We start from the raw sequence: 27,319 nt of genomic DNA on the forward strand, positions 1-27,319 counted from the left end.
AACATTATGTCACTTTTCATTATAGCTGCAATCTTAACAGTAAACGTGGTTACTTTTCATCTGGGGGACTGAGCCTACATGAATAGGAATGCCTGCTGTGATACAGCAGTACCCTCTTGCAGACATGACCTCAAGTGTGAAATGCTTAATGTAGAAACGGAGGCACTTGTTGAATGGACTAATAATCTTTTGATATCGCTGCCATTCCCTACTGCTTTTAGGATTTTCCAACCTTTTTCTTGCCTCTAACTAGCGGTAGAAATCGATAGAAAAAGTGGATCCAGGAAGAAGGGAAAAAAAAAAAACTGGAAAATAACTGAAGAGGACAGCAGGTAGGAAAGCTGGGAGTCCAGTGCCTGGGGCCAAAGAAAGAACAGACAGTGAGAGCCGCAGAGCAGAATAGGACATTTGGGGAAAAGTAAAAATAGAAAAAGCCCAAAACCCTTAGCTACAATCCTGGCTCCTATCTCTGGAGAATGAGAATGAGAAACAAACTTCATTTTTCTAATCTGCCGCCTGGCACCAAAGCAGCAAAAAGTATAAATGAGAGGAAAGAGAATTCCTGAATGTACTATTACAAAAGCCAGTGTCTCCCTGGCATCCCAAATTGAAAACCTAAAAGTCTTTTCTGCCTGTAGTAATGCCTCGTGTGATGTTCCTTCTGGTATACTGAATACCTTTGTAGACTAGGCAGTAAACGGGCAGGGAATGAAGCCAATGGAAAATAATTCTAATCCACTTGGAAAATCAACTTTCAGATCACAATCTGTCTGTTTAGAAATAACGTGGTATGATAATGCTTTTAGTTTATTCTCAAAACTTCCTTGTAATGGAAAAACATGTTACCAAATTCTTAGAGATAAAACACCCTGGGGCCCAGAGGTCTATAAATATATATAAAGTAACAGTAGAAAAGCTAACTCAATTTTTTTTTCAGCTATACTAAAATTGTACCACTACTCTGAACATATGTAGTTACATATTTTGAAAATATTTTGGCAAAAAATTAACATTAAATATTAAAAAAAGTTATGAACAACACTGTATATGCACTTGCCTTCACTACAGAAAGGTCTCTTAACTCCAGAGAAATTCACTGTTTCATGAAGAGTCTTCTCCTCTTGGCAGTATTCACAATACGTAACTATGCAGTGCAGCTTCTTATAGTCATCTGAACAAGTTTTGCTGCAGAACTGATGCACTTTGTTCTACATGCACAATGGGAACCTTGGTGAGTATATGACATCCACCTCAAGAACAAGGGTTAAGAAATACACAAGCCACTTTTACAGAAACAAAGTTAAATCATTTACCTACTTAATGTTATAATCCCTAGTGATACGTTTCCTATAGGCCACAGACACCCAGCTTAACTAATTCACTGCTGCATTTAGACACAGCTCCACAAAATTCAATACCATTAACTACCTTAAAATTACTCAGTGAAAGAAGAAAAGTATAAGTATCACTAAGACAAGATGGCAGTCTGGTGCTGCTAACAGAACTGGAGAAATGGGAAGAAAACAATGGAAGATACAACATGGATAAGCTACAAAAAGATAAGAACTATGACAATCATACCATTTTCACTCAAAAAGAAATATTCTTAAAAAAAAAAAAGAAATATTCTTTGTTGAGTACAGTCAAGCAGACTCGATCGCATTCCTACCACAGCTTAATAGTGACAGACCTACTATGGGTAAAGTATTCCACTGGGGGTCATCACACGGTGTGCGGCCAAGTGTGAGACTGAGTTAATTCCCTTGAATAGAGCAAGGTTAGTAATTATTTAGTTATTTCTCCTGGCCCCAAATCCACAAGAGCCAGAGCTACTTCTCAAATATCCAGCCGACCAGGAAAGGGCGGCAGCTTTTCTTTTCCCATTTCTCCAGTTCTGTTAGCAACACCAGACTGCCATCTTGTCTTAGTGATACTTATACTTTTATTCTTTCACTGAGTAATTTTAGAGTAGTTAATGGTATTGAATTTTGTGGAGCTATGTCTAAATGCAGCAGTGAATTAGTTAAACTGGATGTCTGTGGCCTATAGGAAATGTATCGCTAAGGATTATAACATTAAGTAGGTAAATGATTTAACTTTGTTTCTGTTTTTTCAGGGCCTTCAACATCCTTCCTGCTGTGATTTAAAGACAGTAACAGTCTCTAAAACTCATCACTGGGTGCTGACAACAGTCTCAAAGAATGACTGGTTTAAATGCTCTTGAGACAGCACCAAACACAATTACAAAACTAAAAAATTTTCTAGGGACTAAATAATAAAATTTCAGATTTCCGAAGTACTTTAGAAATCATGTAGTCCAGTTCTGGGGATCACCTTCTGCCTAAGACTCAGATACTGAGGGATTTGCCAAGAGCCACTATTAAGTTTGGCTCAAGGGCAGCTGTTGTTAGCACTACATCTTGTACACCATTTATTACATACTCCATGCCCTTGAAAACACGGAAAGAAAGAATAGCCGAAGGTGAACACTGCTCAAGCAGCAGCATCCAGCCAGGGCCACCCTGCCCCATCCTCCTCCCACCCCCATCCATCCATCCATTCATTACTGCCCCCTTACTGAACCAAACATTAATGCTCAGAGTTTCTGCTATGGCAAAAACACGTGGCAAAGTAAATTAATAAACTGGTGAAGGAAAGAGTGATGAGAAAGGGAGAATAAAATTTATATTAGGATTCCTTTATTAAAACACAATTATAAAACTTTAAATGACAACATGGTAAACATAAGGCAATGTAAGATACTACAGTTAACAGACAATACTTATAAAGGTGGGGGGTGGGGAAGGAGATGGGAACAACACTGCACAAACAAAAGACACCCCAGGTATGTGGCTAAAATGACGTTCTGTGCACTACTATGAACATAATATATTGTGGATATGACTTCAATAATTTTCTGTTTGACCTAAAAAAAACCAGATCCTTTCTTGGTGCCACTCCCACATAAAAAAAGCAAATAATCCAATCATCACAAAATCGGAAAAACTAATCCTTATCCACTAAGAAATAGGTTCTCAAATGGAAATGTCATAGTTACTGTACCAGACTTTCATTTTAGCACTAGATAACATACATTAACAAAATAGGACTTGCCTCCCATTCCAGGATTTCTGGCTTTGAACAAAAGGAATTTTTGCAATAGTTGCACTTCAACTGAATATCACTTGGAGCTACAAACTGGCCGTTGGGAGATGACTGCATGCTGAGAGCCTAAAACAAAGCACAAAACACACCGAGTCTGAGGTGGATTTTAGAAGTTTTTTTTTGTGACGACCATCAAATATCAACGACGTCCAGGAAAATAGTACCTATCTTTCTTAAATACTTATTTCCTCAACGTATAAAACTACATTTCTGAATTTTGTCTTTAAAAATACTAGTATGCTAAGTTCGTTTTATGAAATTGAAGTTCATTTTCTACCACATGATTACTACTATTTATTTAAAATAATACGGAAAAGGAAAAAAAATCATAAAGTTCAATTATGATTTCTTCTTTAAGAAAATACAAGCAAATAGTGAGGTCAGTTCACCGAGTTCTGAACTAGTAAATAAACACAAAAGAACCTAGCTCCTAGTTCTGCCTCTAGTAGCTAATTTACTAATGATTTGTTGCATTATTGCCATCATTTTCATTCCAAGTCCATCCGTGAAAATAGCCTTTTTATACTTTTTATACTTGTTTTTAAACAAAGTTGGGGGGGTAAGCTTTACAGACTGGTATTGATGCCAGAAATTGATTTTAGTTTTATTACATTTTTAAGAGTTAAAACGATTTACAGAGTAGAAAAAGATATAAGCATACGTGGGCTTTAAGAGTTTTGTTCTGGGACTTCCCTGGTGGTCCAGTGATCAGGACTCGCGCTTTCACTGCTGATGGCCTGGGTTCAGTCCCTGGTCGGGGAGCCAGGCAGCGTGCCCGGCGGGGGGCGGGGGGTGGGGTGGGGGCGCGTGCGGGGAATCTGTTCTAACCTGAGTGGTGAGTATGCTGATATTTAATTCTCACTCTCTAATTCATATTACATATAGGCTGTTGAATGTATGAAATAGTACAAAATTTTTCAAGGCAGCAATGGAGGGAGAAAAAAACCTTTATCATTTTAAAACTTCGATAAACATCATACAACACAATGAGAATTTGTGAAAAGAAAGAAAACACGCATATTTAAGACTGTAACTACCAGGTGAATGAATTATTTAAAAAAATAAAACCCAGCAACAATACCCTTAGTGTTTCCAAAAAACTGAAGTCCGTTAAAGTTAATTATCCTTTCAAAACAAATGAAATGTTATCCTATTATCTTACTATGAAATGGAAAAACATCTAAGGAAGACATAAAACTTCAAGATCTACGGTTTGCTTTAAGATAAAGAAAAAATGCTGCTTTTCTATTTGTCAACTTTGTACTTTCGTGCAGTCACAGAGTGATGAGGCTACCCTACAGGCTTATCTTGGATGCATTCCTCCGAAGTAAGAGTCTAAATTGTTTCTTTAAAATATACAATGTACATACACAAATGTTCTTATCAAATGATGGGCAATACAAGTTTCAATTAAATGAAAAAAGTAGTTAAAACATTTTCAATTAACATTTCAGTTTACCCAACATCAAAACGGAAGAAAGTTAAAAATCTGACAAACAGCAAAGACACTGTCCTCCTCTCCCATAATTAATCCTTAGTCCTTAATTTCTATTTTGAGAAGAACCAACAAGTCGAAAGCAATGTTTACCACTCTCAGGACGTATCAGTGGCCACATCCCAACTTCCAAAAGAAAAGTTTAATCTTGAATGTGGTTAATTACCTAAGCTCAGGCAAGGTATAACTATTAACAAAAACAACATTCCCCTGGCTGAATTCAAACTACCTCAATTTAAGGTAGTTAAGAGACCGCATTTTCAATTTAAATCAATTAACTAGAGCACAGTGCCTGCAACACAGTACAACTGTTGGATGAATGAACTCAATCTACCCTGAAATTTCATACACATCAGGTAAACCACTTAACTCATGCTGAATCCCCAACTACTCCACCTCACTGGTCAACCAGCTTACATCTGAACACATACAGCAGTCCTGTCCTGAGACTATCCATACTCCAGCTCTGACAACTATGTCAGAGAGCTCTTCTTTACACTGACCGAAACGGAAAATGTCTCCCCGAAGCTGATCTTGAATGAAACGGAGGCCGACCAGGACAAGTCCAATCTCCAGTCCCACAGCAAGTTTCTAATACATGAAGAAAATGTGCACGCTTGTCACTTCCGGGATAAGTGTACCTACGTCCTCCATCCACTTAACATAAAACAGAACCCGTAAAAGTCAGATGCTACTCAAACCATCTGCTAAGAAACAACTGCACGGCAGGCACTGAGCTCAATGACACTATGTGAAAATGAATCAAGAAAAACCTCATTCAACATGGGGCCAGGAAGCTGGGCAGCTAACTTCAGACCAGCAGGAGGAGAGCTGCCTGCTTGCCCAGCAACCCAGCAGCAACCCAGCGATGAGCAGCCCCACCTGGGACGCTGGCCCTCCTCCAGCTACCCCGGGCTCAAATCTCGCCCGTCAGTCTCCAGACTTGCCTGTGGTGCCGCCTCCTCGGCTACTCTGAATCAACTCGATTTTGCTGGCTAGACCACTTACCCTTTTGTTTTAAAGGTTGATAGCTAAAATTTACTTTCCTTCCAAGTCTGTATCATAAATAACAATTAAGAAGTCAATTTCGAGCATCTGTGCTAAGTAGAGGGCTGGTGAAGCTACCTCTGCTCTGACTCCAGAATCTCTACCCTCCAATTTGACCCTCAACAAAATATGTAAAAATCAGCACACTGAATAAAGATGAAGTATATTACACCGCTAATTTTCTTTGTGTATTTTATTGGAAGCATTAGGCAAAGTAAATAACAAACCTGGAATTTAGCCACACAATTGGAATTGCAGAAGTTATACAGTTTTCCATCAGGCATTGTGGCTTGATACTGAGGTAAAGAGTTTCGCTTACAAAAATGGCAAATAATTCCCAAACCTAGGAGAGAAAAAGTACATATCTGATTTTTTATAAAATAATCAAAGTTTTTTTTAAAAAAAATCTTAATTGACCTCTGAGAATAGTTTAATGAAACTTTATGTAAATATTATTTTATTAATTTCTGAGATTATTTGCACCTTAAAAAAATACTGTCATAAAAGAAGACTCTGATACTATCTCTAAAACATACACAGATACATGAAACGATCTCAGTTTTAGATAATGTTCGGATGGAAAAACAATTTTAGTTAGGAACACAGACATGGACAGAACTTCACCAATAATTTAAAAATTAAACGATCAAAACCATTAAAGTTTGCACTAAGAAAGTTTAGTGTGGTAATAAAAATAAACCCATTATGCAGTTAAAAGTGAGCATAAAATGAAAGTCAGAGGAGAAAGAGTAGTTAACAAATTATTAATGTTACTGAAGTTTTTTAGCTTTCCAAATACCTGAGACTTACTTTGTGATTTTGCATATTTTGTCTTGTGACTGTTCATGCAAGCAGTTGAACAATAAGGCTCCATATACCCATTAGGACCTATACACTGAGTCATATCAAAAAACCTGCACTGTGTTCGGCAGCCAGTACAAGTGGTCAGTTTTCCATATTTCTAAAATTTGAAACATAAAAAGAAAATTAAAAATTTAACTAGAACAAAATATTGTACTTTTCATTATACTTTTTCTCTCTGCAAAACAATTCTGTTCATCTCTAATCAGGCTTAGTGGGTCAGAAGTCTTCATCTGATGCAAAGTGTTAACTGCAATGCAGCTGTATTAGGGTCAAACAAAACCATGATCTAAGCTAAGTCTCCTTCAAAAACAGTGGTTTGCCCTATTAATTAAATAGAATCCTTACATATAAGTAGAAACTGAACATGTAAGAAAGGCACGGTGTTTTCTGTTCACAGTGATGACACACCTCCTTGTCATGCAACAGAAGAAATTAAATGAACCTACAAAATATAAGTCCTAATAATCAAACAACTACCCTCCTTCAGAGCTGAGCTGCTATTGTCCCAAGCACTCTGACACTTCTCTTAAAACTGATTTAACACCTTTCTACTACATTTAAAACCTCGTTCAACCAAAATAAAATATTAAAAACTTTAACATTTTTTTAATTTAAAAAATTTTCATTCAATTTTTGGTTGTTAAAGTTAATAATTAGTCAATAGGTAATAATAAAGTCAATCGTATCAAAGGTGAATATTGCCAACCCTGATGTAATTCAGAGAATGAGGTAAAACCAAAGGAGGAAAGGCCAAAGGAGGTGCAGCTTGGAAATTACTAGACAAAAGCAGTATCACTGAAATATAGACAGTCTTACAAAAATACAATTCAGAGGAACTGGTGTGTTTGCATTTAAAAATTAACTTGATAGTCACAATTAGAAATCAAACAAAAGTAAAAGCAAGCCTTTAAGTGCAACTTGTATTTGATTTTTTTCCTGAACTGTAACAGAACTGTCATAATCAGTTAAATCAAATATCACATGTCACGATGCAAAGTAATCGTACAGTCAGTCCTCCGCATTCGTAGACGCAAGGTCATTTTATAGAAGGGACTTGAGCATCCGTCTTTCCACATGATGTTTAGATTACTTCACGCATCTTCGCACCCAACACCACCTAGTACAATATGATGACATAAGAAGTGCTCAACGTTCCATGGATGGATGAATAATAGATGTCAGGGAAGACGACAATCAGGCCAAAAATAACAAAAAAATGAGTAAACTGCATGGATAAATTTCACAAATGTCACAGGATTTGAGAAAATAAAATAAGAAATTGAAGGTAAAAACATTAGCCAAAAACAACATCAACACCAAAAAAAGAAAAAAGAAAAAACCTTCTCAGCATACAATTAATATAAAAGTCATGAGAAAACACAGCTGTTTCCATGCCAGGAATGCGTGTTCTATTCCTAGTGGTTCCTTATTTACTTAAACATCACCCAAAGGAAGCCGTAAGTTTTACTTTTCAAAGTGGAAACCAACTCATTCTTCAAGCTCTGATACGCTCAGAAAAAAAGAAAAGAGAAGAAAAACCAAAAAGAAAAACTTATCAATAGCAAAAGGATACTAACACGGAAAAAATAAGAATAACTGCAAACCTATTAAGTCTGATTATGACTCTCCCAATGTTCAGGACAGTAGAGGAGAAGGCTGTTGTTTTGTTTGGAAGGACAACATGTTTTCCTGGGGCCTAATATAATAATTTAAATTTTATTTATATAGGAAGAGGTATCAAGGAAAACACATCAATAAAACAAAGAAAAATAAAAGAATGTTTAGAATCTGGCACCACAGTACAAATGAGGAACACTAAAAATATCAGGACACCTGCCATTGTATCAGAGTTACAGAGAGAAAAATAAAGCAGCTCCCAGCAGGTGGATGTGAGACCTCCACAGAGCAGCATCTATGAAGAATTCTTTTACAGATATAAATGAGGTCCAATCATCCATTCTAATCTTGCACTAGATTTTTTAACTTATTAGAAATATCCTTCAACTTGACAATGATTTTACTGCCAGAATGGTTAAGTAATTAGTAAGTTTTAAGACGTACCCATAAAAAGTAGACCAGTTGATCTGGGTCAAGTAAGCAAGAGGCTAAGCAACCGGTCCCCAATGAGAAATAGTTTTGTGTGAAACTAAGAAAAACAGAATCATTAACACTGAAAACACGTTAACAGCCACTTTCACAGTTGCCACTACTTCAACAACAAAAAGGCCCATCTAACGGGAGAGTATTAGCAAAAAAGATATATGCTGTCATGCCACGTTTTCTCTGCTTCCTATGTAAACAACGTAATCATATTTAAATTTCATGCACCCTATAAATATGCACTGAGTGATTTAAGGAACAAAATTAAGTGGAACAAATTCACAATTATTATATTCCCCATTCAGGCACGGGAAGAAATAAATTATAAATTCAGTAAAAAAAAAAAAAAGTATGAGGTAGATGTGATAGAAACAACACTGGTGAGGTAAAACGAAAAAATAATGGGGAGTTTGCAGCAAATGGGCTCATTTTCAGTCTAGTCATTGAAAAAAGGTGCCTTACATTTTCATGTTAACCAGCTCCACATGAATATGAAAGTTAACCATCACAAGATTCTAAAACTTCTCCCTAATTTTTCCTTTTAGATGTAAGTAAAACATCTCATTTACTACATTTTTAACCAAGCAAGTGGACGGCAAGGGTAGGTGCTCAAGAGACAAAGCCTTGATGGACTTGTTACTGCAAATCTAATCTAGGAAATGGGCACAAGTGTGGCTGCACAGAACTGACTTCCTGGCCACATCCAGATACAACTGAAAACTAACTTAGGTCCATGACATCACATGGAAAAATTATTATCTTTATATTAACATCTAACGGAAACGTAGCTTTCTTTTCATTCTGATTAGAGGTAATAAACCACATTAGTTTTAGCAGAACCCGCTAAAACAAAAATCCCCAACTTTTTATCTTATACTGGCAGGTGGCTCAATATATCATTGATGTCCAACATTACTTCAAAAAACATTATATAAATAAATAAAAACATTATAGTTAATAACCACTATACCTTATTACTTAATGCATTAATACAGTATATATATATCACATTTCAAAAATTTTTAAATATTTTGATAACTCTATTTGGAATAATTGGTTCTAGTTGTAATCATAGATATTTTATGCATTTAACAGCATGCTGAGAAACCATCTAAGCATGTTACCAAGGGAGTCCAAAGCATAAAAATAGTGAAGAACCCTGTGGAGAGGGGGATAGTGATAAAACTTCAACAATGACATGCTATTATACTAATTTTTATACTAAGTGAAGATTAAGAGATAAATTCAAGTAAACCTTACACTTCTTTTATTCACTCAAGTTGACTCTCAGTCAACCGTATAACTCATTATATAGACATTTTATATAGAAAGGACAGACAGGAAAATAGTAGGCAAAGATGTTAAAAGAGCTACTATGATAAATACGCTGATATACTCATGGAGGAAAAATATGAACACAATGAGGCCAGGAATAGAGGACATAAAAAAGACCCAGATGGAACCTCTAGAGATGACAAAGTCCAAGACAAAAAAATACACCACATGGAACTAACAGTTGATTAGAAAAGATTAGTAAAACTAAAGACACATTACAAGGTCTCTAAAATGAAGCCAGAAGGAAAACAAGACTTTAAAAACCTCAATAAATAATAGAGCCACCGTGACCATGGGACAGGAGCAGGAACTCTAATACACCTGGAATTAGGGTCTCAGAAGAACAGAGGGAGAAACTGAAAAAAACTTGTTTTTAAATAATGGCTTATGATCCTGGACTGGATGCTATACAATTTTTTTTCCTCAATTTGCTATAACAGACATTAATGAACAAAATTTGAATAAGGTCCATAGGTTAATCAGTGGTATTATATCAATATAAAATTCCTTACTTTGATCACTGTACTACAATTATAATTATTCTTAATTGTATACATTTATTATTCAAGCCCTAATTTATTCATATGGCTTAATGGGAACATAGATTTGGAAACATTTTTTGAAAGAAAGGATCTTCCCCCCCTCTTTCAGGTAGGCACAAGAGAAGGACTCTTATATCCTATATTTAAATGCCCACTGGGGGCTTCCCTGGTGGCACAGTGGTTAAGAATCACCTGCCAATGCAGGGGACACGGGTTCGAGCCCTGGTCCGGGAAGATTCCACATGCTGCAGAGCAACTAAGCCTGTGCACCACAACTACTGAGCCTGCGCTCTAGAGCCCACGAGCCATAACTACTGAGCCCGCGTGCCACAACTACTGAAACCCGCACACCCTAGAGCCCACACTCTGCAACGAACAGAAGCCACCACAATGAGAAGCCCGTGCACCACAACAAAGAGTAGCCCCCCTTCGCCAAAACTAGAGAAAGCCCATGCATAGCAACAAAGACCCAACACAGCTAGAAGTAAATAAATAAATAAATTTATTTTTTTTTTAAATGCCCACTGAGGTCAAGGACTGTGCATTAAAAATCTATATCTTAGGGCTTCCCTGGTGGCGCAGTTGTTGGGAGTCCGCCTGCCGATGCAGGGGACACGGGTTCGCGCCCCGGTCCGGGAAGATCCCACATGCTGCGGAGCAGCTGGGCCCGTGAGCTATAGCCGCTGAGCCTGCGCGTCCGGAGCCTGTGCTCTGCAACGGGAGAGGCCACAACGGTGAGAGGCCTGCGCACCGCAAAAAAAAAAAAAAAAATCTATATCTTAATTTTTTTTTTTTTTTTTTTTGCGGTAGGCTCAGCAGCCATGACTCACGGGCCCAGCCACTCTGCGGCATCTGGGATCCTCCCAGACCGGGGCGCGAACCCGTGTCCCTTGCATCGGCAGGCAGACTCCCAACCACTGTGCCACCTGGGAAGTCCCTTAAAATAATTTTTAATAACATAAATACCTAAAAGCAAATGAGTGCACACAAGAAAACACATGTAAAATTTAGTGAAATGAGAAAGTTCGTCGGTCTTGAGATAAAGTAAGAAAATAATCATCATCTGACATATTTAAAGTTCATAAATGTTAATACACTTCAAAATGTACACGATTTTTCAGACACACAATAAAGGCAGTAGCAGAGCATGTCATGTCGAGGCCTTAACCCCAGCCACACTCCTGCTTACCTCAGGCTGCATTAAGAAAGAGTCCTGCATGTGATCACGAACCTCCTTCAGAAAGCTTGGATGGCTACCTACCTAAAAAAAGATTTTAAAAGGCTTTATAAAAAGATATAAAGAAAGGCTGCTAGATCGAAAGGTCAACAAGCAATCTGTAAAAGTTGAGTCTTAATTACCTGTTTTGTGACTTACAACCTCGTTCCAACTTTTAAAAATGCCTATTTGTCCTACAGTGCCACTGACCAGCTTACAGAATATTAGATATCATAACTTTATAATTATCCTATAGAAAAATAATAGTAACTAGATAAATAAAGAATTAAAAACAGACCCTTAGATTTGACTCACCTCTAAGTAGACCTTGCAAAAAAAAAATCACATATTTCTCTTAGATGACAAGGTATTCTAAATGTATTCAGTAAAATCTATTAATAATACATAAAACAGTATCTCGGCAGTTCCCTGGCAGTCCAGTGGTTAGCACTCGGAGCTTTCACTGACGTGGCCCTGGATTCAATCCCTGATCAGGGAACTAAGATCCCACAAGCCTTGCAGTGCAGCCAAAGCAAACAAACAAACAAAAACAAAAGAAAACTGATTTGGAAATTACACAGTTACAGTTTTCATCATCTGCAAATGGGTTGTTTTGGAAACTCTTTTTAAAGCACATATAACAGCTTCCAGCACATAGAAATTTATATCCTTACTCTTTGCAGAAAGCATCCTGTTTTCCTTAAAAGTCAAAATACTATGCAAGAAAATGGAAAATAGTCTCCTAGAGTAATGGAAATAAAAACAAAAATAGGAGCTTCCCTGGAGGCGCAGTGGTTGAGAGTCCACCTGCCGATGCAGGGGACACAGGTTCGTGCCCCGGTCCGGGAGGATCCCACATGCCGCGGAGCGGCTGGGCTTGTGAGCCATGGCCGCTGAGCCTGCGCGTCCAGAGCCTGTGCTCCACAATGAGAGAGGCCACAACAGTGAGAGGCCCGTGTACCGCACAAAAAATAATAAAATAAAATAAACAAATGGGATTGAATTAAACTTAAAAGCTTTTGCACAGCAATGGAAACCATAAACAACACAAAAAGACAACCTACAGAATGGGAGAAAATATTTGGAAATGATGCAACCGACAAAGGATTAATCTCCAAAATATACAAACAGCTCATGCAGATCAATATGAAAAAAAAAAGTCAAAAATGGGCAGAAGATCTAAATAGATATTTGTTGAAAGAAGACATATAGATGGCTAAGAGGCACATGAAAAGATGCTCAACATCACTAACCATTAGAGAAATGCAAATCTAAACTACAATGAGGTGTCACCTCTGGCCAGTCAGCATGGCCATCACCAAGAAACCTACAAACAGTAAATGCTAGAGAGGGTGTGGAGAAAAGGGAACCTTTCTACACTGTGGGTGGGAATGTATTTGGTGCGGCCATTATGGAGAACAGTGTGGAGGTTCCTTAGAAAACTAAAAATAGAACTACCATACGACCCAGCAATCCCACTCCTGGGCATCTATCTGGAGGAAACCATAATTTGAAAAGATACAATGTTCACTGATGCACTATTTACAATAGCCAAGACATGGAAGTAACCTGAATGTCCACTGACAGAGGAATGGATAAAGAAGATGTGGTATATATACAATGGAATATTACTCAGCCATAAAAAGAATGGAATAATGCCATTTGCAGCAACATGGATGGACCTAGATAGAGATTATCATACTAAGTGAAGTCAGACAGAAAGACAAATATCATGTGATATCCCTTATATGTGGAATCTAAAAAAAAAAATGATACAAATGAACTTATTTACAAAACAGAAATAGACTCACAGACATAGAACAAACTCATGGTTACCAAAGGGGAAAATGGGGGGAGGGGGGCAGGGATAAATTAGAAGCTTGAGATTAAAATATGCACACACCGGGCTTCCCTGGTGGCGCAGTGGTTGAGAGTCCGCCTGCTGATGCAGGAGACACGAGTTCGTGCCCCGGTCCGGGAAGATCCCACATGCCGCAGAGCAGCTGGGCCCATGAGCCATGGCCGCTGAGCCTGCGCGTCCGGAGCCTGTGCTCCGCAGCAGGAGAGGCCACAACAGCGAGAGGCCCGTGTACCGCAAAAAAATAAAAAATAAAAAAAATAAAATATGCACACACCACTATATGTAAAGTAGATAACCAACAAAGACCCACTGTACAGCACAGGGAACTACACTCAACAGCTTGTAATAATCTACAGTGGAAGAGAATATAAGAATATATAGATTTATGTGTACGTATAACCAAGTTACTTTGCTGTACACGTGAAACTAACACAACACTGTAAATCAACTATATTTCAATAAAAATTTTAAAAATTTTTAAATAAAATTTTTTTTTAAGAAAATGGAAAATACTAAAAGACAAGTGTTAAGCACTAGACAGTCCCCACTGCCGGGATCTAGATGATTAATCACCTGTATCTGTATACTCCAGACACTAACTGGGCTACAGGGACAGGGATAAACAGTAAGAGTGGACAACTTAGATGTTAGAGACAAAAGGTTGGGGGTGGAAGAATGCGAGAGCAGGGACCAAAAAAAATCACTGTACAGTTTTAGTTCCCAGGCTTTAGAAAAAGAAGACATTCACTAGAGCATCACTGCAGTGCTCTCCAAACATGTCTGATTATGTCCCTTTATCAGTAACAACATACACACAGATTCCCTCTTATTTACTTAAAATTATGAACATATAGTATGAGAAATATAAAAACTATGACCACTAAAAAAAAGATGAAACACTACTTTGAAATAAGCTTTATTTACTGATATTATGAAGAATACTTTCTGTATCCTCTGGAGGAGAATCATCCTGGTGCCAGTGGGGCTGCAGGGAGCGCAGTAGCAGGCCCTCCTGGAGCCCAGAGGGGAGGGAGCCAGAGCCACAGAAGGAGACAGTCAAAAGATGCTCACACTGAAAGCACAGATACCTAGGATTATGAGCCAAAGGTTTTAAAGCAGCCATGATAAAAATGCTTCAACAAGGGGAAAAAAACACAACAATTAAAAAATAGAAATTCTCATCAAAGAAATAGAAGGTCCAAATGGAAACTGCATGACTGAAAACAGGGGCAAAAGTCCTATGCAGAAAAATTCCAAGTAACTATATACTCCACCTTAAAGGAGAGTGACTTTCTTCCAAACATTAAACAAGGAACGGGGGGATGGGGGGGGCGGGGGGCGGCGGGGGCTTTCCGGTGGAGAATCCTGACACCACTTGAGCGAGGTGATCTACATCAACACCAACAGTCATAAGTCATGTTGAGACATGTACCCTTGTTATGTGATGAAAACTGCAAAAGTGCAAAAGGCCAACACCTCTGTCATCTCCCTCCTAAACCCAGAGCCCGGTCTGCCTACAGATGAAAGCAGAGGGGCCTCTTGCAATACACCTGACTCCTAAAAACTGTCAAGCTCGTCAAAGTCTGAGAAAATGTCACAGCCAAGAGGAGCCTAAGGTGACACAACTGCTGAATGTGACGTGGCATCCTGGATGGGATCCTGGAACAGGAAATGAACATTATTCAGATTTTCTTAATTTTTTCGTAAACTATGGACTTTACATACTAATAATATTTCAATATGAGCTCACTAATTGTAACAAATTATCATACCAATTTAAGGTGTCAATACAGAGGGAAACGGTGCGGGGAGGGGCTATCCCATGAGAACTCTGTATTATCTGATCAATGTTTCTGTAATACTGAAACTGTTCTAAACAAAATTAAGTATTAGTAAAATAAATAACAACCACCAAAAATCCCAATGGATGGGACCAAGAGCAGAATGGAAAAGACAGAGGACAAGACCACGGAAGGGGAAAAGAGAAACTATCCAGTCTGAATATCAGAAATAACACAGCCTTGGAGGTAAAAATAAAGAAGAATAGAGCCTCAGGGACCTGCAGGACTGTAACTACAGTAATATAATAACTAATTATTAGAGTCCCGGAGGGAGAGGAAAAGAGGGCAGGGCTGAACGAGTGCTCAAAAGTCTGAAAACACTGCAAATTAGGCAAAAGACTAATTTCAGGGAGAAGAAGCTGAAAGAACCCTAGAATGGATAAACCACAAGAATCCCCACAATACACCACAAATTTCTAAAAAAATTTTAACATCAAACAAAATAAACTTTAAGTCAAAAAACTAATACAAGAAACAAAACAAAACCATACTGGAAAAAGGGTAAATTCATCAAGAAGATATAACAACTATAAACTTTTTCACCAAATATCAGAGACCCAAAATATATTAAGTAAACATTGACAGAAGTGAAGGGAAAAACAGGCAATTCTACTGTAACAGCTGTAGAACTCAATACATACACCCATTTCAATAATGGACAGACCAGCCACACGGGATTTTGGCACTTACGTACAGGATCTGAATAACACTACAAGCCGCTATGTTCTCCCCAAGTGCACATGAAACATTCTCCAGGAAAAGTCCCAATAAATGTATAAAGATTGAAATCGCAGAGTATCTTTTCCAATCATAACAGAATGAAATAAAAAATGAATAACAAAAACAAAACTAGAAAATTTACAAATACAGGGATATAAAAACTACACACTCTTAACCAATGGGTCAAAGAAGAAATCACAAGGGAAATTTTTCAATACTTAACAGATGAGTCAAGGCAAAACCAAAATATACCAAAAGTGACAGGATGCAGTGCAAACAGTGCTCAGAGGAAAAATTATAATTGCAAATACCTATTTTTGAAAAGAAGATCGATAACATAACTTACACCTTAAAGAAACAGAAAAAGAGAGAAAGCTAAACCCAAGCCAGCAGAAGAAAGGAAATAATAGAGTGCAGAGAAATAACGAGTATGAAAATATAATCACTGAAACAAAAAGCTGGCCAATGAAGAGATCAAAAAAGTCAACAAACTTTAGTTATACTAAGAAAAAAGACGCAAAGAACAAAACAGAGAAATGAAAGTAGGGACAATACTACAAATATTCCCTAAGAAAGGACTGTGAGAAAATGCTATGAATAATTATACACCAACAACTGGATAACCTAGATGAAACAGAAATCCCTTAAAAAATGCAAACCAGGGGCTTCCCTGGTGGCGCAGTGGTTGGGGGTCCGCCTGCCAAATGCAGGTGGCTCAGGTTCAAGCCCTGGTCTGGGAGGATCCCACATGCCACAGAGCGGCTGGGCCCCTGCGCCACAGCTACTGAAGCCCATGCACCTGGAGCCCGTGCTCCGCAATGGGAGAGGCCACTGCAGTGAGAAGCCCGCGCGCCGCAACGGGGACCCAACGCAGCCAAAGGTAAAAAAAGAAATTAAATGAATAAATAAATACCTGGAGTGGTTTGCACTTTAAAAAAAAAAAAAAAAAATGCAAAACGCCAAAACTGACTCAGGAAGAAACAGAAAATATCAACAGACCTGTAAGAAGTAAAGAGACTGAATCAGTCATCAAAAGCGTTGCAGCGGGCTTCCCTGGTGGCGCAGTGGTTGGGAGTCCGCCTGCCGATGCAGGGGATGCGGGTTCGTGCCCCGGTCTGGGGGGATCCCGCGTGCCGCGGAGCGGCTGGGCCCGTGAGCCATGGCCGCTGGGCCTGCGCGTCTGGAGCCTGTGCTCCGCGATGGGAGAGGCCACAACAGTGAGAGGCCCGCGTAATGCAAAAAAAAAAAAAAAAAAAAAAAAGCGTTGCAGCAAAGTAAAGCCAGGATCAAGTGACTTCACTGAGACATTCCGCCAAACATTCAAAGAGGAGCTAACACAGATTCTTCTCAAACTCTCCCCAGGTCAGAACACGGTGGACACCTCCCACTCCTATTCCATTAGGCCACCGTTGCTCTGAATCCAAAGACAGACAGACATTACAGACAAATATCTCTTACAAATATACATACAAAAATCTAAAGGAAAATATCAGTAAGGCAAATTCAGCAGCATATTAAAAATATTACACACCATAACCGAGTGGGGTTTATCCCAGTAATGCAAATGTAAAATAATCAATGTAATTACCACATGAATAGAATGAAGGTAAAAACCACATGATAATCTCAAATGATGAAGAAAAAGTTTAACAAACTTCAACACCCTTTTATGATAAAAGACAATCAACAAACTAGGAATAGAAAACCATCTCAACGTAACAAATGCCATATATGAACAACCCATAGCTAACAGCATACTCAAAGGAGAAAAGACACAAATCTTTCCCTCTAAGGTCAGGAACAAGAAAAGGATGCCTACTTCTGCCACTTCTATTCAACATGATAGTGAAAGTTCTAGCCAGAACAAGTTAGAAAAAGAAATAAAAGGCATCTAAATTGGAAAGGAAGAAGTAAAACTATCATTACTGGAGATGAACTGACTCTATATAAAGAAAACCCAGGGACTTCCCTGGTGGCACAGTGGTTAAGAATCCGCCTGCCAATGCAGTGGGACACGGGGTAGAGCCCTGGTCCGGGAAGATCCCACATGCCAAGGTGCAACTCAGCCTGTGTGCCACAACTACTGAGCCTGCGTCTAGAGCCTGAGAGCCACAACTACTGAGCCCACGTGCCATAACTACTGAAGCCTACGCACCTAGAGCCTGAGCTCTGCAACAAGAGAAGCCAGTGCAATGAGAAGCCTGCACACCACAATGAAGAGTAGCCCCCGCTCGCCACAACTAGAGAAAGCCCGCACGCAGCAACGAAAACCCAACGCACCCAAAAATAAAAACATTTATAAAAAAAGGAAAACCCCAAGGGGTCAACAATAAAGCTACTAGAGCTAATAAAGACCTAAGTAAATGAGAAAACATCCCATGTTCATACACAGGAAGCTTTGACATTGCAGAAATGTCAGTACTACCCAAAGCGATCTACAGAATCAATGCAATCACTATCAAAATTATAAAAGCCTTTTCTGCAGAAATGGAAAAGTCATACAAAACTAGAATGGGGTTAGAGTATCCAAACAGAAGAACAAAGTTGGAGGACTCATTTCCTGATTTCAAAACTTCCTACAAAGATGGTTATCAGAAATAAACCTACTCATCTATGGCCAATTAATATTTGACAAATATCACAAGACCAATTAACAGGGACTTCCCTGGTGGCCCAGTGGTTAAGACTCCAAGCCTCTACTGCAAAGGGCACGGGTTCGATTCCTGGTCGGGAAACTAAGATCCCACATGCCACATGACACAGCCAAAAAACTAAATAAATAAATGAAAAAGTAAAAAAATTAAAAACAACAACAAAAAAAACCACACAAGTCCAATAACAGATGGTGCTGGGACAACTGGATTTCCACACACAAGAGAACGAAGTTGGATGCCTGCCTCACATCATCAACAAAATTAATTCAAAATGGACCAAAGACCTAAATATGTGTTAAAACCATAAACTCTTAGAAGAAAGCATAGGGATAAACGACCTTGACCTTTGATTTGGTAATTCTTAGATATGGTGCCAAAAACACAATCAACAAAAGAAAAGGAGGCAAACTGGCCTTCATTAAAATTAAAAAGTTTTCTGCAAATGACATTATCAAGAAAGTAAAATGAGGGACTCCCCTGGTGGTCCAGCGGTTAAGACTCTGTGCTCCCAATGCAGGGGGCCTGGGTTTGATCCCTGGTCAGGGAACTAGATGTCGCATGCCGCAACTAAGAGCCCACATGCCACAACTAAAGACCTGACACAGCCAAATAAATAAACAAACATTTAAAAAAACTATATATGACTTCTATAGGAAGTCATACAAATGGCCAAAAAGCACATGAAAACATACTCAACATCATTAGTCATTAGGGAAATGCAAGTCAAAACCACAAAGATATACCACTCCACTCCTACTGTGATGTCTATGATAAAAAAAAAATTTTAATGGAAAGTAACAAGTGTTGGCAAAGATGGACAGCAAATGGAACCCTCATGTATTGCTGGTAGGAATTTAAACTGATACAGTTGTTGTGGAAAACAGCTTAACCATTCTTCAAAAAGCTAAACATAGAATTACCCTATGACCCAACAATTCCACTCCTAGGTATACACCCACAAGAACTTTAAAACAGACTTCAAACTGATACTTATATGCTAATGTTCATTGCAGTATGATTCACAATAGTCAAAAGATGGAAACAACCCAAATGTCCATCATCAAATAAATGAATAAGCAAAATGTATATGCATACAATGAATATTATTCAGCCATAAAAAACAATGCTACAACATGGCTGAAACTCAAAACATTATGTTAAGCAAATAAACCAGACAAAAAGGACAGATATTGTATGACTCCACTTATATGAAATACCTAGAATCAGCAAATTCATCAACAGAAAGTAGATGAGAGATTACCAGGGTCAGGGGTGAAGGGGAAGATGAGGCGTTATTGGCTTCATTGTCACAGAGTTTCTGTTTGGGTCACGAAAAAGTTCTGGAAATAGAGGTAATGACTGCACAAATTATGACTGTAATTAATTCCACTCAATTGTATAGTTAAAAATGGTTAAAGTTAGGAATATTATATTATATACACTTCACAATTTTTTTTTTAACATGAGTAGTTTTCACCCTTTTTAATGCTTTGGAATGGTTTAAATAACACTAAGGTTGCCTAGTTCAAATCTGATGGAATTTCCCTGTAAAACCATCTGAGCCTATTTCATTTTGTGGGGTAGTTCTTTGATAACTATCTCTATTTCTTCTATGGAAATTTCTCTGCCTTATTCTATCTGCTCTGGAGTCAATTTAGGGAAATCATATTTTGATAGAAAATTACTCACTTGATCTAGGTTTTCAGTATTTCTATACAGGGTTGGACAAAGTAGCCCCTTGCTGATTCTCTTCAATTTTCTCTGTTTTGATGGTTAGTCCAACTTGTCATTTCTTATCTTTGTGAATCTGTGCATTTTTAAACCTCTGTTCCTGATTGACAATCGTTTGTCTAGTTTTTCAAAGACTTGATTTCCTATAGAAGCAGCATTTTGAATTATTTTAGTACTATTTTTATATCCTAATTCATTAATTTCTACTTTTATCTTTTTTCTTGTCTTTTGCTTTATTTTCTTTTTACAACTTTGAGTTTAATAGTTAATTCATTTATGTTCATTTTTACTCATTTAAGTATATATAAGGGTATGAACTTTCCTCTGAGCATTTTTATAAAGCAAATATAACACTGATATCTTAAAGACTGCACCAAAAAAAGGAAATTCAAGACTAATCTCACTTATGAATACCAATGGAAAAGTACTAAATATTAACAATTAGAAATAAAATTTAAAATACAATAATGATCTGGTATGGTTTATTCTAATAATGCAAGAATGTTTAGATGAATTAGGAAATCCATTAAAATAATTCACATATTAATAGATTTAAAGGGATGGGGAGGGACATCCCTGGTGGTCTAGTGGTAAAGAATCTGCACCTTCCAATGCAGGGGACACGAATTCTACCCCAGGTGGGGGAACTAAGATCCCACATGCCGCGGGGCAACTAAGCCCCCGTGTCACAACTACTGAGCTCGCATTCCTCAACGAGAGAGCCCATGTGCTGCAAACTACAGAGCCCACGCGCTCTGGAACCTGCACGGCACAACTAGAAAGAAGCCCGCACGCTGCAACGAAATATCCCGCATGCCTCAACGAAGATCCTACATGCCACAACTAAGACCTGACGCCGCCAAAAAAATAAATAAATAAAGGTGTGGGGGGGGAATCATACAATCACTGCCATAGACACTGAAAAGACCTTCAAAACTCGATTCTCATTTCTGATAAAACATTTAATGAAAGAAATCCATGGATTCTTCTTTAATGTGATAAAATATATTTACCAACTCTGAAGTTGGCATCTAATTTAATGAGGAAACACCAAAGGCACTACCACTGGAAAAAGAAAAAGGTACTTACTATTTCCACTCATTAAAAATTGTAGGGGGGGGGCTTCCCTGGTGGCGCAGTGGTTGAGAGTCCGCCTGCCGATGCAGGGGACGCGGGTTCGTGCCCCGGTCCGGGAAGATCCCACACGCCGCGGAGCGGCTGGGCCCGTGAGCCATGGCCGCTGAGCCTGTGCGTCCGGAGCCTGTGCTCGGCAGCGGGAGAGGCCACAACCGTGAGAGGCCCGCGTACCGCAATAAATAAATAAATAAATAAATAATTGTAGGGGTTTTCCCTGGGGGCGCAGTGGTTAAGAATCTGCCTGCCAATGCAGGAGACACGGGTTTGAGCCCTGGTCCGGGAAGATCCCACATGCCGCGGAGCAACTAAGCCTATGAGCCACAACTACTGAAGCCCGCGTGCCTAGAGCCTGTGCTCCACAACAAGAGAAGCCCTGGCTCGCCACAACTAGAGAAAGCCCGCAAGCAGCAACAAGGACCAAACACAGCCAAAAATAAATAAATATTTTTAAAAACTGCAGGAAATACCATCAGGCAAGACACGTGATGAAAAAAGGCAGGGTGCAGGGGTGGGGCGGGGGGGTGGATTTAAGCAAATGCCCAGGACACAGAAGATGAGTGCTGGGCCACGACTTTAACCCAGGGCAGCTAGCTCTTACCAAACCTAGGTATCAGAAGATAACTAATGCAATGACATCACCAACATCAAACACCACATTGAGTTCTGGAGATTATAATTAGTCTGATCCTTTCAATCACCGCAAAACCTTCCTTATGTTAACAAATCTGAACTATATCAGCACAATGCAAATCCCACGAAAGCAGGAACTATCTACTGTACTTCCTATCAGACTATTTCAAGCAATTAGCACAGTACCTGCAACATAATAGTTGCTAAATAATTGTTTCATGAACAAATTACAGATGCATTTTGCTCATTAAAAGTTTGACTTAATGGGGGAAAGACTAAGACAAACCAAAGCCCAAACAGAAAAATGGGTATAAGAGGTAAACAAACAGTTCACAGAAAAGGAAAGACAATGAGCTCTGAAATATGAAAAGCTGCTCATCAGCATTCCTAATAAGAGAAATACAAATTTTACTAAACATACTGTTTTCATCAAACAGAATAAAGTGCTAAAAGTCCCTGCTGGAGAGGCTACGGAGAAACGGGCACTTCCACATACACTGCTGAAAGGCATACAAACTGGTCCACCTCTAACAGAGGCAATTTAACAGTATCTAACAAACTAACATGTGCACGTACCTCTGGCTGAGCAATCCTGCTTCTAAGAATCTACCCTGAAACAACATCTCCACAGAGTCAAGGATATACAGGCAGACCTTGTCGTAGTGCCTTTTTTACAGATTGGAGGTCTGTGGCAACCCTGCGTCGAGCAACTTCATCAGCGCCATTTTCCCAACAGCATCTGCTCACCTCGTGCCTCTGTATCACATTTTGGTAATTGTTGCGACATTTCAAACTTTTTCATTATTACTCTATTTGTTACGGTGATCTCTTGGTATAATCAGTGATCTTGGAATGCTACTACTATGATTCACTGAGGCTCAGATGATGGTTAATATTTTTTTAATTAAGGTGTGTACATTTTTTTAGACACAGTGCTATTGCACACTTAATAGTAAACAACTTATGTGCACTGAGAAACCAAAAAATTCCCATGACTCGCTCTACTACGACATTCGCTCCACTGCACTGGTCTGGAACTGAACCCGCAAGACCTCGGGGTTGTTCCTGCACAGGTTACTCATCATCTGTCATCTGCAGCAGCAAAACACGAAATAACTCAAACACCACCAACAGCAAAGTGATCAAATAAACAACAGTCAGCCCCGTACTGTCTTGTATATGGTTAACCACTAGCTCTCGGGAGGTGAAAGTAAGCACCATATTTATTGTAACATCTACCATGAGACTCTCCCCACCGTGGCTAATTTCAGGCCACCAACATAAAACTAAACATGAAATTGGGAAGAGATACACAGAAGCACACCATTATGTATAATATTTCCATCTCACAAATAATGTAAATAACCTCAAGAGCACAGGTAATACTGAAATGTAATAAGATAATTAGGAAGTGGTACATTTTAAGTATTTATTTTCTTTGTCTTCAATATTGTGTCTCCCCCCACCTCAAATGAGTATCTTGAAGCCCTAACCGCAACAAGACTGTATTTGGGATAGGGCCTTTAAGGGGGGCGGTTAGGGTTGAATGAAGCCCTACAGGTTAGGTCCAAGAAGACAGACCAGGACACTCTCTCCTTCTGAGCACAAAGGAAAGACCACGTGAAGACACAGCAAGAAGGAGGTTAGCTACAAGCCTGGAGGAGTGGCCTCACCAGAAACCACCCCAGAAAGGCACCTTGATCTTAAGATTTTAAGCCTCCAGAACTGTGAGAAAATAAATTCTTGGTTGTCTGAGCCCTTCAGTATTTTGTTACAGCAGCCCTAGCAGACTAATACAAAGATAATTTACCTGTAAGTTTCTATAACTTAACTTTTTAATAATGGGTGTTTTAACAACTGGCTCACAGAATTCCTGAAAATTTAACTCAGCCATAAAAGGAATAAGGAAGAATAAGGAATATACTGACAGGGAATGATTCCAAGATACAAATGGAGGGTACAGTACAGTACATACAGTATGCTGCCTTTTGTACCGATAAAAGAGAAACTAAGAATACATTATTTCCTTAATTCTTCAGAAAGAAAACAAAATAGTAAGAATTAAAAACTGATATGTATAAAGGATAAGTAGGAACCAAGAGAAGAAAGAAATGGGAGCTAGACCGCTCTGACTTTTGAAACCACAGGTATATATTAAAAAATAAACTAAGCTAAGTCAAAGACCTTAAATTTTAAATTAACAATCAAATGGAAATAAAATAATCACTCCTACGCTAAGCATTAACAATTTGAAAAACCATATTTACGACCCCTCTCCACCACCCAAAAAAGGAATCACTTTGGTAAGCATTTACCTTTCTATGTAAAATCACAAACTTATTTCCAATAACCTACATGTATTTCAGTATTCACTTGAGATTGGTTATCGCTACGATGTTAAGACAATAATGGAATTAAATGAGACTTCAAGATAAATCTGGTTAATTAATGCTGTTAGAGTGAAACTATTATAGCAATTTAAAAGCACATTCAAAACAACGGTTGATTCTGATCAGATCATGAATTACCTGCTTGTATTCACTGACACAACTCTGGCAGCAAAATCTCTTCTGCTGACCATCAATGACCAAGACATTGTTCCCAGCACCTTTGCTGGGCAAGTACTCCCCACACTGCTCACAGCAATTCATTATTAGACCATTGGCCATTCTGTATCTATTAAAGCAGTGGTCACTGCACAGCTTATGAGTCATATTTTTAAAGCTAACTTCATGGCGAATCTAAAAGAAAAACAAGCAAAATTTTAAAAAACAAATTAATATATGACACGTAGCTAACTAACAAGGTGCTCCAATAGAAAGAAAATGCCTCAGTTTTTCTGTGTAAAGCTTGTTTACGGAAAAGGCAAGACAAAGTACATTTCATTCTTCTTTAAACTTTTTTATACACACATATATACGGTGCAAGGCAGAGAGGACCACCAGGGTCATCGTACAAACTTCTCTAGACGTATCTAAAAGTGACAGGAAACAACCCAGTTCGGGCAGTGTTAGTATAAAACTTCCAAACAGATTGGAAATCTTTAGATAAATCTAAAAGGAAATTATTTAAATATAAGTACACTGCTGTACAACAGGGAGGAGAGGACTAACATTATAAATAATTCAAATGAAGCATGTATGCACAGATTTCTTTTTATTTCATCAAATGCAAAAACCGTAATACACTTTTAACGAAGTCCTCAAAAACATCCCCTCCACTCGTTCCGCTTCTTAAGCAAGATCGTTTGCTGGCTCTCATGTGCAGTCAGTCTATTTAAACACTATGGGTTTTCTGTGAGTGCTCCAACCTCAGGAAATAAGTCAATTGATGTTATATTTCAATTTTTTTGTAAATCATTCTCCCCATGAGAGAATGGGATTACATAATGGGATATTTATAAGATAGGTTTTATATACCCTCACTTTTAAGGAAATACATACTGATGAAAGATTATGTCAAAACAGTTAAAAGTCAAAAATATTCCCATTAATTAGAACTAAATGATAAAGCACAAAAATACAAACCTCTGTTAGTTTACCACAAATTGTACATCTTGATTTATTCAGCGCTCCTTTAGTAGGATTCTGTTTGTCTTCATAAAGAGACAGACAAGATGTACTACAGAATTCCTGGAAGGATTCGCTCGAATCCACTTGGGCAACAATGGTTCCTTTCATTGTAGTTATATCTCTGAAAAATACGAGGAGCAGCAAAGTCAAACTCTACTTTAAAATAAATCAAAGAGTAATAACTGACATTTTTAATTTCCATAGACTGAAACCCATTTTTAGATTCATTAACTCACTTTTACTATTTAAAAACTCTTGGCAATAAAATATGAACACAGAAGATTGAGAAGCAATACTATTAAACCCTAGCCACTACTCAATTTATCTTCAAGCTCCTTAACAAGGCTTTCAGATATTAGAACCACTTAAAAAAAAAAAAAAAAACTTGTTATTTACACGGAGTTTAACGTCAAGGCCTAATTTACTGAGGTATAAATTTACAATACCTATTCAATTTCCCTCTCGTGGGTACGTAGAAAGCATGAGGTACCTAGGTCACAGGAATATGGAGAGGATAAGTGAACTTAAATACATCCCATAACCCAAAAGAACCCCACCTACCATTCTATACAGCTTTCAGCTACAATTAGAAATGTTAGGAAATGACAATATTGATGACCTTTGAAGTTTTCCTTTAATTCTGAAGTTCCAGGTCTTATATTGCTGTATGCAAGTCTACTACTGTAAAGCAACCAAAAAACTGTATAACAATTGTTCCAATATTTGAATTTACTAAACGTATACAGAGCACTCAGCCTTTTCCAGTTCTAATATCTAAAAATATCTTTACAAACTTGGGCTGCTTCAAGAGATGGTACAGAAAATCTACCTGTTTAATACTTGCACACAACATACCATATTCAGCTCATTTTTAACTAGCGAGACCAGACCTAAAAAATGGCAGAAGAGGATCCTGTCACTCCAAGGCTGTCAAAAAAAAGGTACCTGAGTCTTGAAGAGGTATTAAAATGACAACGTTCAAGACAAACATAAATAAATGCATATAATATCCAAAGATTTGCCAATTTTTAATAATCTTAACATGAAGGTAGTCCAAATTTTGACCTATTTTAATACAAAACTAGCTATACATAAATTGCTTAACAATTTTGTCTGGCTAGAACTAAATTCTTATAATTAATAATGTAAATGAGCATGTATGTATTTTTACGAATTCAAGTCCAATGCAGATTACAGATAAAATTAATTATAAGGGCCTAGTGTCTAAAGCAACGCCAAAGCCTACCCAAATAGGAAGGCTTTTAATCCTAAGCCACCTCAGCTTGACGGAGAACACTCCAAAGCCATTACAAATTTGAGTTTGGCTTTAATATTCAAACAAGCTTACGAATTTTTAAAACATAGTAATTCACCTCTAAAACAATTTTTCTCACATTTTATACCACCAG

The 27,319-nt window shown here is 38.2% G+C and overlaps 1 protein-coding gene across 4 annotated transcripts in view; it reads right to left on the bottom strand.

Moving 5' to 3' along the window:
• The window catches only part of ZMYM2 (zinc finger MYM-type containing 2), an 87,696-nt gene that overhangs the window by 30,005 nt on the left and 30,372 nt on the right, over positions 1-27,319 (bottom strand). For 3 of the 4 annotated variants that reach the window (XM_067713852.1, XM_067713850.1, XM_067713853.1), the window contains 7 exons: positions 25,866-26,031; positions 24,867-25,079; positions 11,738-11,809; positions 6,518-6,668; positions 5,935-6,050; positions 3,115-3,231; positions 1,058-1,208 (listed from right to left, as the gene is read on the bottom strand). In XM_067713852.1, coding sequence (XP_067569953.1) covers positions 1,058-1,208; positions 3,115-3,231; positions 5,935-6,050; positions 6,518-6,668; positions 11,738-11,809; positions 24,867-25,079; positions 25,866-26,031 — 986 coding nt within the window. The remainder of the gene's footprint in view (positions 1-1,057; positions 1,209-3,114; positions 3,232-5,934; positions 6,051-6,517; positions 6,669-11,737; positions 11,810-24,866; positions 25,080-25,865; positions 26,032-27,319) is intronic. The other variant, XM_067713851.1, reaches the window with a different exon arrangement.

This window comes from Pseudorca crassidens, chromosome 18 (assembly GCF_039906515.1).
Source record: "Pseudorca crassidens isolate mPseCra1 chromosome 18, mPseCra1.hap1, whole genome shotgun sequence".
Lineage (NCBI taxonomy): Eukaryota > Metazoa > Chordata > Mammalia > Artiodactyla > Delphinidae > Pseudorca > Pseudorca crassidens.